This window comes from Macrobrachium nipponense, chromosome 10 (genome assembly GCF_015104395.2).
Source record: "Macrobrachium nipponense isolate FS-2020 chromosome 10, ASM1510439v2, whole genome shotgun sequence".
Lineage (NCBI taxonomy): Eukaryota > Metazoa > Arthropoda > Malacostraca > Decapoda > Palaemonidae > Macrobrachium > Macrobrachium nipponense.
In genome coordinates this window covers 96,403,091-96,415,770 of record NC_087204.1, presented here as the reverse complement: position 1 = coordinate 96,415,770, position 12,680 = coordinate 96,403,091, and the positions used below count along the sequence as shown (strand labels likewise).

Below are 12,680 nucleotides of genomic sequence, written 5' to 3'. Positions count from 1 at the left end.
GTGAAACCTTGGGGTTTTCTGGAAAATTTTTCCTTCCATTCTATCTCTAGTTATCAATTGGTCAGGTGACTTCCATTGGCCAGATTGTCACAACAGAGATGGTATGCAAATCTTTCCCATTGCATTAGAACTCCCCGGGAAAAATTCTGTGACACTAATATATCTGGTCTTTCACAACCATCTTAGTTAACAGATCACCTTTTGCTTGGTATGCATAGTTGTGAATTTTGAATTAAGTATAAGGCAATATTTAGTATGTGTATTAACATAAAAAGTATTTTGGAAGATTTTCATACTTTTATCCCTAACTAGTATATGATCTGACACCACTGACTGAAGCTTTTAGTAAATGTAAGTGAGTGGCTCAAAGAGATTACAGACCTGCTCTCTGCATACGAATTATGCTGTAATATAGAAATTTAATACTAAATCTCATGATGTAAAGTTGAAACACAGAGCACTTGAGACATAATTTTATTTTCTTTACAAAATTACATGACACAATACAAACCATTACATTATAGCAACTTATACATGTACTGCATTAAAATAGTCCTATTTATTCTATATTTAACAGTCCAAAAAGTAAATAAATCTCTTGGTGCAAACTGACTTATATGAATGACTAGAAAAAGGGGCCAAGTACTTTAACATAGCCTCTGATTCCTTGTTTGTACCTCAAGTGAGAGGATTCCTGACACAATAACCTTACTAGTTACCTTTTTTTCTACCTTGAAAACTATTACTTACTTTTCTGTATCTTTCCTCTATTACAATAGACTGTACACATAAGGAAAATGTATTCATTTTATAAACAACAGCAAGCATTTTACTGTACTTTTGGTCACAAGGGTGAGGTGCACATAAAAAAAGAAATAAAAAAAAGTGAATAACAGGCAAAACCAGAAAAAAATATAGCAAGTACATGCATGAAATTACTTGTGACAAGAGGATGGGGTGACCTACATCACATATGTATCTAAGGACATCAGCTATTTGTACCAAAATAATCCTAAACTAGGCTTGCACAATTATAACACAACCGAACCCACACCTGGAACCATCCCCTCATTAAAGAAAATATATGAATGAGGAAACTTTTCAAATTAATTCCTTTGTGATGTAAGTATGTTAATTCTATAAAAGAGAATATTTTCATCATTTTAAATCAAGAGGTACTATTGTGGTGTCCACAAGTGAAACCTATGAACACTTGACTGTCCAGAGTTTAAAAGTACTGTTTTATTACATATTTTACATTGTTTTGAACTGTTTCATGAAATTTCCTCAAAACTATTTAAAAATTTATTACACTTTAGTATGCCCGATTCTCAGAAAAGTTAAAAGCACTGAAGTCATATCTAATTTATAAAAGTAGACTTTTTAAAGATATTCTTACCAACTGCTGTGAAATGGCACAGAAAATCACTCTCAAAGAGAAATTTTTAATAACCTTTTCTAAAGGAAAATCAGAGAAAATAAAATTTTTACCTTTGCTGCGATGCCAGTAATAAACCTTACTAAAAATTTAATTCATATTTCCAAGAAAAAAAATAAACAAAATCCCAGGACTATGTTTCACCTGACTGAATATAAAGTTGGGTATTTTTGTGCAAATTACCATTAACACTTACTCATTCCTTATCATATTTTAAAAACTGTAAACATCTCCATACTGTAAAGGAGCTAGTGAACACTGATACAGTACACTTACATGAAATAATTTTACAGTTATGTACAAGCATTTTTAATAAAAGGCAATTATAATCTGTACAGCATAGTAGCTTGGCTTTACTATTATTCGATGAATCAAGGAAAGTATGATCAGCATTACACGGGAAGATACGAAACTAACACTGCAACAACAGTGTATCTCAACTGTATCACAGAGATAGCAATTGTTTACCTCTACTCTTTTTGACTCTTAATTTGAAAATTTCAAAATTAAATATCTAACTTTTGGTTAGTCTACATTTTCTCTTTTTCTTTTACAAATCAATATTGCATTATCCTTAATGAAAATATTGCACATAATAAAAACTTAAAATTTTCCTGGTAAATTTACCATCTGAAAATGAAATTGAAAACATTTGAGCCACCTAGTATTTGTCATTTCTTTACAATCGACATATTTCCTTTCATGAGTACTACATACAATCTTTTATTACAAATATTTGATCTATGCATGGTACATATTAATAAAAGATGGCAATACAACACAGCCAGTGTATAAACATAAATGTATACATATTTAATGCAAAACTATGTTTCTATGCACAACACTGTTACCTTCAAAACCTTCCACTATGCATAATCTGACCAGACGTGTAAACAGAAATGTCTACAGAAAGAAAAGGATGTTTTGAGAGTAAAGTTTATACTGAATTTAAGTTTGAATAAAACTTAATTAAAAACTGTTGTAGTTAATTCACTTTACAAATATCATGAGACTTCATTTTGATATGCATAATAGTACCAGTATACAATTAGCACTTGTGTTGTGACACATACGGAAGGCATTAGTTCTCTGGCGAGTTGTTCATTATTAATAGCAATTGTGAAACTAAAAATTGACATCAAAATTACAAAAAAAGGCTGAAAACTTTCAATGTATTGTGTGCAAAATATTGCAATTACCCAAAAATGGTAAAATTTATGTAAAAATAAATTTCTGTATATATATAGATATATTGTATGTACAAATGCACAATATATTACGAGCGTTCTGCTTCCATGCAAACTTCCTCCAACAGATTTTGATACTGTACATGTATGAAAACACCTCAAGTCAAGTTGATATGACAAACCAGACACTATACAAAGACAGTGAATATCTATTGTACAAGTTGATGTACCTCCCATCTGGGTGTTTGAGCTAACACAAAGTACCAGGAACTGATTTCCTGCTCTGGGAAATTACAATGTCAAGGCAAATACAAAAAAACAAAGTAAACCTTGAAAGTTGTTTCACTAACTCAGTGGATTGGTAATGATGATTAAAAGCTTCGGGTTCACAAAAACAATCAACAGTAACATAAATACTGTACACCAAATAGAATTATCATTACCAAATGTATTACTGAAATAAATTTGAATGGGCTGGCTACAGGCATATATACTATAACATAGGAGAGAAACTTGACAATCATTAACATAAAGCCATGTACTTATCCAAATGCTGATGCACCAATCCAAGAGCACTAGATGAGATTCAGCAAATGGTACTTCCCAAACTTTACAGTAAATGCAAAGGTTAAGAACCTTAATTCAGTTGTCTGGTTAATAATAAAAATCCTGCAAGTATGGATGAATCGACTTGTGACCTTTGATTATATTGTGACATTACTCTACAGCAACAACAACCACAGGGATAATTGAATCTTGTCAGTATCAAACTCACATTTCAGTTAGTACCCCTACACAAAAAAGTACTTCTTCCTACCATCACCAAATGAACAAGTAATCAGGAATAATCTTTGGACTGATACTCTTTATTTGTAACCTTGGGGCTACGTCTTTGGCTTACAATGGTGTAATTTAGAGCACAGGTAGACTACTTACAACTTTCATACTGAGAGGAGTGGCTTATATACGTTGGCCCTAACATACATAAACTTGGTTTTTTCTTGATTTTAGGTTATAGTATTTACAAATTTTCACTTGTGGGAAAAGTTCCAGCTTGAGTAGTAGCTTCTAAAAAGCTAATCAAATGGAAATTGGACCAGTTGTCATATATGGTATCATGATGACACTGAATCTTAAGTCTAGTATTGCCATGAGAACATATATAAGCCATGCAATACTGAAAGCAGATTATCATACGGCAGTCATGTCCATTGAAATTGAAAACCTATTGTACTGCAACATAAACAGGTATATGTTGTGCTTTGACTAGCCTACATGAACTCCATTACACCATCAATATCTAAAAAGAGAAATAATGTGAATTCTGTAAGTACCTGTAACTTACACAGAACAGGCTCTCATTATTACAGATTTATCACATCAGTTGAAAATATTTGCTTGACTGAGAACACAAGTTGGCTATCTTTTGACTGTAAACCTTAGCATAATGCAAAAAAATGCAACATAATTCATCTGAATATACTGTACAATTATTTACAATGTTGGCCTACCTAAAAAACCCTTTGATTCTTTATTTGCATCATGTTGTATAATAAAAATCTGCAGCATACTCTGTAGCTACAAGTAGTCTCAATTAGAAGTTACTACACAGTCAAAATAAACTTACTGTTCTACATAATTACTTTAGGAAGTACCCCAGTACTTACACAGACACCAAATTGCCTAAGCTCATTTTGACATGAAATAAAGACAATACTTGTCATTTTGAAATCAGTAGTAATCAAATCTACCTGACACCTCCATGATGAATTGTATATGTACTATATCTCTGCATATTTCATATATGCTAAAATATTAATTCTCTTAATTTGTAAGTTAGCAATATATTTGCATAACAGTATTTATTATTGCTATACAGGTAAGAAAGAGAAATATCAAACTTGAGTGTCTGTATAGGTATTACTGGCACTTTCTACACACATTGTGGTCACAAAGTTTATGTGAAGCCAGCGAGGCTTCATATTAAGCACCTTTATATCTGACTGAACTACACATACATAATACAAATGGCTAGTAGTATAGAGGATAGGCTATGTAATACAGTGCCTTTCTTTATAGACTGATCCTGAAATCCTTTAAGAACCAACCTCCGTTCCTCTGCAATTCTTTTCATAAGAGATTTGCCTAAGATGGCCATCTGTGTTTCCCATAGGCTTACTATTTACAACATAGTTTACCTATGGTACTATCTTCCAGTACAGAAAACATTTCTAAATAATTTATATTTCACACTGCAAACTGGAAACCACTGATTATCACCTTCGTGTATCATTATTAAAATATTAACATAAAAATATCTGAGGATCAGATTCACTTTTTCTTACCTCCTCGAGGTTTTATGGATTCAGAGATGTGCCATAGTGCCTCTTCATTCAGGTAGTCATCAAAATTATTGAAGAAAGCAATAATCTTTTCATTCTTCTTGAATGGATATTGACTGAAAAAAAAAATGGTAATAACTTCCTTTATGACATTCATCATCAAAACAAATACTTAAAGTTGATCAATAAAGAATTGAGCACAAACATTAAATGCTGAAAAAAAAGTGTGTGATATGCACACAAGGCAATTTGATTTCCAGTTGTTTTTGGTTAACCATTATAAAAATACTTGATAATGACAGCAAGAATACTACATGAATACAAAAACCCCTAAGTAACATGAACACAATGAAGAGCATTGGATATTTTAACACACAGTTAGCTTAGAAGCAATAATAATTAGAAGATAATAGACAAGTAATATCATAAACAAGAGGGATATTTGTATGTACTATATACAAATATAGGTGTAAATAAGAGAGTGTGTACTTACCATTTCTTAAATCGTTTCATATTATCCAGAATGTTGTACTGCTGCCACCGTTTAGAAAAGTTAACATTTCCATCTGGCATAAACTGAGTGTTCCCAATATTGACAAATGTTAAATCTTGCAGGATCAGCCCACTGTAAATTGAAAATAAAGGTAAAGGTAAATTCACCTAAAAACTAAAACATGGATTTGAAGTTTAAATGAAGAAAAATACTGTAAAATAAACTAGGTAACACCAAATACTGCACAATCTTAAAAGAATTTTTGTCCTGCTACTGGACTGGGGACGTAATTGTATTTACCCTTTACAGGGCAGTGTAAAGTTTTTAGTAGTTGTGAAACATATAGTATATTATAAAAAATCTAGCAGCAATAGGAAACACTGATTGAGATACGTATATCTTCACGGGCATATGTTTGGACACAGATTTACCCAATGTATGTAAAATTATATCTCACAAGAAAGTTAATACTTTTAAGTTCCTCACTGGTAGACCAAGTTTGCTCCCTGCTGTCGCCAATGCGGAACCAGAGGAATTTGTTTCTGGTGATTAGAAATTCATTTTTTGATATAAAGTGGTGCAGATCCCAAAGTAAGTTGTAGGTCCCATTGCTAAGTAACCAGTTGGTTCCTAGCCAAGTAAATAATAAGCCAATCTTTCCGGCCAGCCTTAACAGAGCTGTTAATCAGCTCAGTGGTCTGGTTAAACTAAGGTACGTATACTTAAGCTCTGATACATAATCACAGTTATTTTATCTGAAAAGTCACTAAGTGAATGTATGCTTTTATACATAGATATTTTTTTATATTTAGTGTTAATATAATAAAAAATATTTCTGAATTATAAGAAACGAATATTTACATAATAAGGTGAATTTCATGCAAAATAAGTCACAGCCTCTAAAATTACCTAAACACTCCACACTCCAAAGTCAATGTTTCCACATGTCAATTGTCTTGATAAAGGACGCTACAACTTTTTACTAAAATTTACTTGTGCAATACTGTACTTTGCCAGTGTCTTTTTCTCACTGTTTCATACCACAAAACTTCTTGAATCACAGTAAGGGCATATACAATATTTAGACTTCAACCTTTGATAAATTATGAAAAGGTCACACTCTTACCTACACTTTAAGAAAAACATTTTGTCATTGCAACTGTCCTGGAAAACTAAAATTTTGTTTCTTATTGAATTACATTTATAAAATTAATTGATTGTACTACTTTGACTGTATTTTTTCATTCCAAAATTACTGTTCATATATTTTGTGCTCAAAAATATGAAAAGTAATTAAAATTTATTTCCTAATGCTACTCATCCATGGGAAAATTTCTATCCCTTCTTTCAAAGCAATAACAGAAATTAATGTTCATTTCTAAGGTGGAATCTGTCAACCAATAGCAAGACCACCACAAATTTTCAAATACACAGCAGGGCAACAATTCTGAACAGATGCAACTGTGGCTTTTTAGATTCTGCTTTAAGTCATAAGGGTTAAAATACCATACACTGTTGACAGTTCGGGAAGTACACTGGTTACCTTTATTTTCCACTGTATCACTCAAATGTAGTTTCATGTTATGAATTCATGCAATGTTTACGAGAATTCAATTCAAAATTGAAAATTCCATAAAATCTTAATATAATTTGCATGGTAAACAGAAATGACTGAAGGTTAAATAATTTGGGAATTTGATGCCCCTTCACAAATATTTAGACCACTACATTGTTCTGGTTAAATTTCGTAAGTGCCCTAGTACAAACTAACCATAACAAACTCTTCCCTATATACGAAACATAGTTTGATTAACCTACCTAGGCAACATAATATCTGATAACGAAAGCTCGTGTAATATTAAGCATATACTACCAGAGTTTTCTTGTCAACTTATTTAACCTAGGCCTAATGTAGTATATACTGTATCTTATTTTTGAAAACTTTAAAACTTTTTAAAAGCACTTCTCTGATATCCACCAAGTTTACTAAACAATTAAACAAAAATCTTAAATGTTACAGATTCTACAATTATGCCTTGTAGTTATAACAAAAAAATATTTAAAACTAAAACTTACATATAAGGAATGCATGGAGGTGAAGTTTCTGAAAGTGCCTGTCTGTAAGCTCTGAATGCACAAGAGGAATCTATCAAAGCACAGTACTCCTTCAAACCATCAGTAATGTTCTTCTGCCACTCCAACCTTCTGATAGGGGCAGAATCTAGTGCAGACAGGATGGCTAAGTAAGAGTTGAAGTTGTTTGCATTTCGTAGGTGTTTCATAATCTTTATAAACTTCATGACACACTTTTCTCGATCCCGAGCATCTTCGTGTTCCAGTATTCGAGAACGTGCCCAATAAGACATTTTGTTAAAGTGTTCGGTGAATGTTGTGAGATTTGGAGATTTTTCTTCATTTTGCTCCTGTGCCCAGAGCAAAACTTCAGGTATTTCCATGACATCAAACAGTTCTGCATCCAACAAAGTCATTTGCTCTGCAATTTCTCTGGACTTGAATTCCAACAAATATGCTTGCTTTGTTGTTATACCTAAAGATGCTATGCAAAGACTTTCTTTTGGAGCATGATATCTTTTCCTAGCCTCCAATTTTTCTACAATTTTTTTTCTAAGGGCTCTTGCAAGAAGTAATTCACCACGACACAGCAAGTTGTACTCAAAATTTGTTAGCGTTTCCAGTGTTTCCATATTTAAATCTGTTATGGCCAAATCATCCACAACTCGTACCAGAAGAGAAAAAGCATTACGAGCAGCTTTTTGTCTTTCCATGTCCGATGTCTTGATAAATTTATGATAACGATTTAAGAGCTTCTCAATAAGGAGTCCAGGAGAAATGAAAGTACGGTATGTTGTTAAAAAGGCTTCTTGATACAAGAAATCTGAAACACAAGATAAGTCCAAATAAAATTTTTTCTCATCAAACAGTAATTCTCTCTGAAAAATCTTAATATCACTGATATTAAAAAAAAGAGAGTATATTAAAATGTAGAAAACACTATAAAGGGAACTAATTAGATTTAAACTATCAAAGAAATTTGAATTAGCTATCATCAACTTACAGAAGTAGTAAAATTTCTTTGATGATAGCTAACTCTCCAGGTTCGGGTTGTAGAGAAAAATTTCTCCAAAACGTCTTGCCTTCTTTCAGTGTGGAACATACTAAAACTCTTGTAGCAAAGAGCAGCAGTGTTACAATTCAAGTAGATTTAAGTAAGTGAAACTGGAGAAAATTTCTTGGAAACTTCATAGTTGTTAAATATGTTGAGCTCTAAACCACATTATAAAGTTCAGCTGTTATGTCTGTGTAGCATAAAGGTTCTACATTTGCACTTCAATACAAGAACACTAATTACATGACATGTTCTAAGAATTAAATTTTAGCAATATTGTGAAAGATCTACGTACAAATTAATATCCAAGCATAAACTAAAAGATTTTGACTCCAAACAATGGTAAAAATACAGCAAATAATATAAATTTGCTACTTTATATAGTGAAACCTTTACGCAACTAAATACAGAGAGAAAACTAAAGCTTACCTTGATATGAGAAATTAACTGTACGTAATGAGAATTTGGGAAAAAAATACAGAAGAAAGGTACACTAAGTCTCTGGGGTTACCTCTGAAGCCTTATCCTCTTCTATGCTTAGTTTCTACAATAATGCAGTTGTCCACCATTTTTTTTTAACATTCAGCTACATTTAATACAATACAGACGTGGAAAACAAATGATGAAGACATGATAAATAGACATGCATTTACAACAGTAACACTTCCACAAGTCTTACCATCACTTTCCTCATCTTCTGTTTATCATGAAAAGAAAGACAACATAAAAGATTTTACAAGGTGCACTAGCACTGAAAAATCATCACCATTACTCTACAGAGTAGATTCCTTTTGGCTTTTGGTGTTTTTTTTTTTACAAAAGAGGGCACAAAAAAATGGATAAAAATGCTATGGTAATTAAAAAAAACAGGTGTTAAAAAGAGCCTAAGCATAAGCAATGATAAAGGAAAAACAATAGCAAAACAAGGTTTTTGCATCATTCTACCAAGTGGGAATACAATCTTGCATAGCAGCTATAGAATGTGGAAACAAAATGAATATAAAGTCTCAACACTTAAGAACTAAACTTTATAACTGTAACCATTTTTACAGTTTCTTGCAATGTTTGATTTAATAACTTTGTTGCATTCTTATATATGACTGCCATTAGAGTTAAATGACTGTTACATGCTTTCCAAACATGATTTTTCCAATTCTATCACAAGATAATAACCCAATAACTGGCCATGGTGCAAGAGGAAATAAAATCATCCGATGCTTCACAAGCCATTCTATGGAACTATTGAGACAAGTCCATGATCACTACTATATTTTTTGGGTTTGTGCATGCCAATAGTCACATATCATACATACCTAACATGACCATAAGGGTAATACTTCATGGGTCCTACTGAAGGTCTAAAGAAAACTGCATCGGAGCAACTTTTATAAAATGAGGCAACCATGAATATTTTTTGGCCAGGACTGTAATTTTGTTATAGCCGTGTAATTTGAGCTCTTTCAAAAGTTTTTCAGTTGCAAGCACAAACCAGCAAATACTTACCAGAATACTAAAGTAAAGTTTACCTGTAAAAATTCTAACTTGGAATATGACTCTAGAATACATCCTTACTCACCCCTTTGATTAGCCTTTGAAGCATGAACAATAAGTGCATCCACAGGACCACCTCTTATATCTGGTCCTTCTTCACCTTCTTTTTTGTATATTAGGTACTCTGTTACATCAAGAAGATCCAGTGGACCTTCCTTTTCATCCTCTTCCTCTAGTTCTTCTTTTTTCTTCTCCTCTACAACTTCCTCATCCTTCCTCTCTAATGATTTTCTGTCAACTTCCACAACCTGATCCCTGATCAGCACTTCCTCTGGTTCATCTTTCTCTTCGGTTGATTTTCTATGGAAGCTGAAATGGCAGAGAAAGGTTATCACCATTTAACACCATTACAAGAAAGGAAAACAAAAATGCTATGCTGCATCGTCTTGCACCATTTAACAATCAAAAAGGTTCGTACAAAGGTTTTTAAAATATAAAAAATTTAAATAACTTCCATGATTGATGAACAGAAAACTTATTTTACTAATGCTGTTCTGTCTGGAATGGTGCAGTGTTAGCCAAAAATAGTCACCAATATAAGACTGAAACTTTTGAATTTTTATTACTGGTAAACATCATTACCATAGGGAAAGTACTTAATTATGATTATTTTTAATGTGCCTTTATAGCTCATATAACAGTATTGTATTGGTCTTAAAAATTAAAATTCTAACGTTTCTATAGAACTTGTAATTGGCCTCACTACCTTTATATATGTACAATTACCTACCAAGGCTCAATATGTATACTTCCCTATTTCTGTCTTCCAGGTGTTTCAAAAGACAATGTATTATATTTCTTATCATAGCCATTACTATTTAAAACATTTATATCAACTGCTTATTTAACTTCAAAACAAATTTTACTCAATACAGTTCAAATTGTTCAACAATATTTTTTACATTTAAAAATGACAAAGTACTCTATATATACTGTATTCTGCAGTTTTAGTTTGCCACCTCAAGCTTTCTTGTAGTTTGACATGTATACAAGAAAAAAGTATTTGGCTATATGTATATTGTATAATCTCTCAAGTATGTGATCCTGCTTGAAACATAATTCATTATACTTCATGACCTCAATACTGGCAGTTATAGTGAAAGTAAGCTTTTTTATTATGTAAGAATTTTTTTCTTACACACAATTTCACATGAGAAATCACAAACCAGAAACTTACTTGATGAGGGAACTCTCTCTTGGGGCATCATTTGAATATGAAATAGGAATAAGTTTAGGTGTTGCAGGTAAAGACTGCCTAATAGCAGGGACATTCAGACGTTTATTCTGCTTTGGAGGTAGTTCTGGGGGATGCATTGAGATGTCCATCCTAGATGAAAAGAAATTAAGAAAAGCAAGTTGAAAATTATGCTAAAAACGCTGATGCAAATAAAAATGTTACCACATAAGGAGAATATAGGCACTTCTGGTAAAGAAAGATAATGCTTACCCAGTGATAATTTCTGAATACTGAGCTGAATGAATCAACTCCAACTCATTCTCTTGTGTAAACCAGTCAGAACTTGAGATGAGATGCATCTGGTGTACTGAATGCCGCAGGAGTTCATTCTCATTGGGTTCTGCCACTTGGCCAAACAACTTCATGTAGTCCATGACTGTAAAAAACATGATAAAATAAAACATTAAGATAAATTTCCCAAACACAGAATGTACTGAAAAGTAAAATTCATGGGTAACAATTTTATAACAGAAACCCCTCTAGCAATGCAATTTCTATCAGTCTTACTAACCAAATTCTGAAAACCAGTTGTTACTTGAATTGTATATTTTCAATAATTATATTGTGCCTATATATAAAACAGTTCCCAAGTTTCCAAATTTGATGATGATGATGGCACAAAAAATACTGAATGGTTAATGGTTTTGGTCACATGTAAATATAGCCCAACATGTTAATAATCCCTAATGATACACTGGATTTCTCCAATATGTATACAGATTTGAAAGCTGGATAACAGTTACTGAATCAGTACTGTACATGTATATGCAACAGGGATTTGCAATTACATACATGCTGTCTTTGGCTCTTGATATATTTCGTGAGATTTCTTATTGTATTTAATCGTTCACCTTTTTTATTATGCTTCCTTTGATGCAATCTTCTGGAAAGCCAGTTCATCAACAAGTTTCTTCATAATTTAAACCTGGATGATGCCTGTTATTAGCGATAGTGGTACGTAATTAAACGAGGTGGTATTACTGTCTCTCTTTTATGGTCATCTGCCTTTGCTAAGATGGCGTCAATAACCTCGTCGTTGCGATGCCAGTAAGAATTAACAAATCAATCAATGCCTTTGCTAGGAAAGGTAAAATGTAAGTTAAAGACTTGACCCACAACCTCATTTGAGTCCTGGTCTGTAAGCTTACAAAACCTTTTTAATTGCTTTGTATCTCTTCCTGTAATTGTGAACTGCTTTAATAAATGTGATATTGCTGTATTCTTGTACTTAGTGCAATGTTGTTAAAATTCTCCAATAATTTAGTTGGAATGCATAATTTTTTCAAGTCAATGAAATTTCCATCC

The 12,680-nt window shown here is 32.3% G+C and overlaps 1 protein-coding gene across 9 annotated transcripts in view; it reads right to left on the bottom strand.

Annotated features, from left to right (window-relative positions):
- Positions 1-461: 461 nt before the first annotated feature.
- The window catches only part of LOC135223782 (rap guanine nucleotide exchange factor 1-like), a 297,008-nt gene continuing 284,789 nt past the window's right edge, over positions 462-12,680 (bottom strand). For all 9 annotated transcript variants that reach the window (XM_064262571.1, XM_064262566.1, XM_064262570.1 and 6 more), the window contains 6 exons: positions 11,586-11,751; positions 11,316-11,465; positions 10,164-10,447; positions 7,537-8,356; positions 5,461-5,592; positions 462-5,083 (listed from right to left, as the gene is read on the bottom strand). In XM_064262571.1, coding sequence (XP_064118641.1) covers positions 4,957-5,083; positions 5,461-5,592; positions 7,537-8,356; positions 10,164-10,447; positions 11,316-11,465; positions 11,586-11,751 — 1,679 coding nt within the window. In that variant the 3' untranslated portion in view covers positions 462-4,956. The remainder of the gene's footprint in view (positions 5,084-5,460; positions 5,593-7,536; positions 8,357-10,163; positions 10,448-11,315; positions 11,466-11,585; positions 11,752-12,680) is intronic.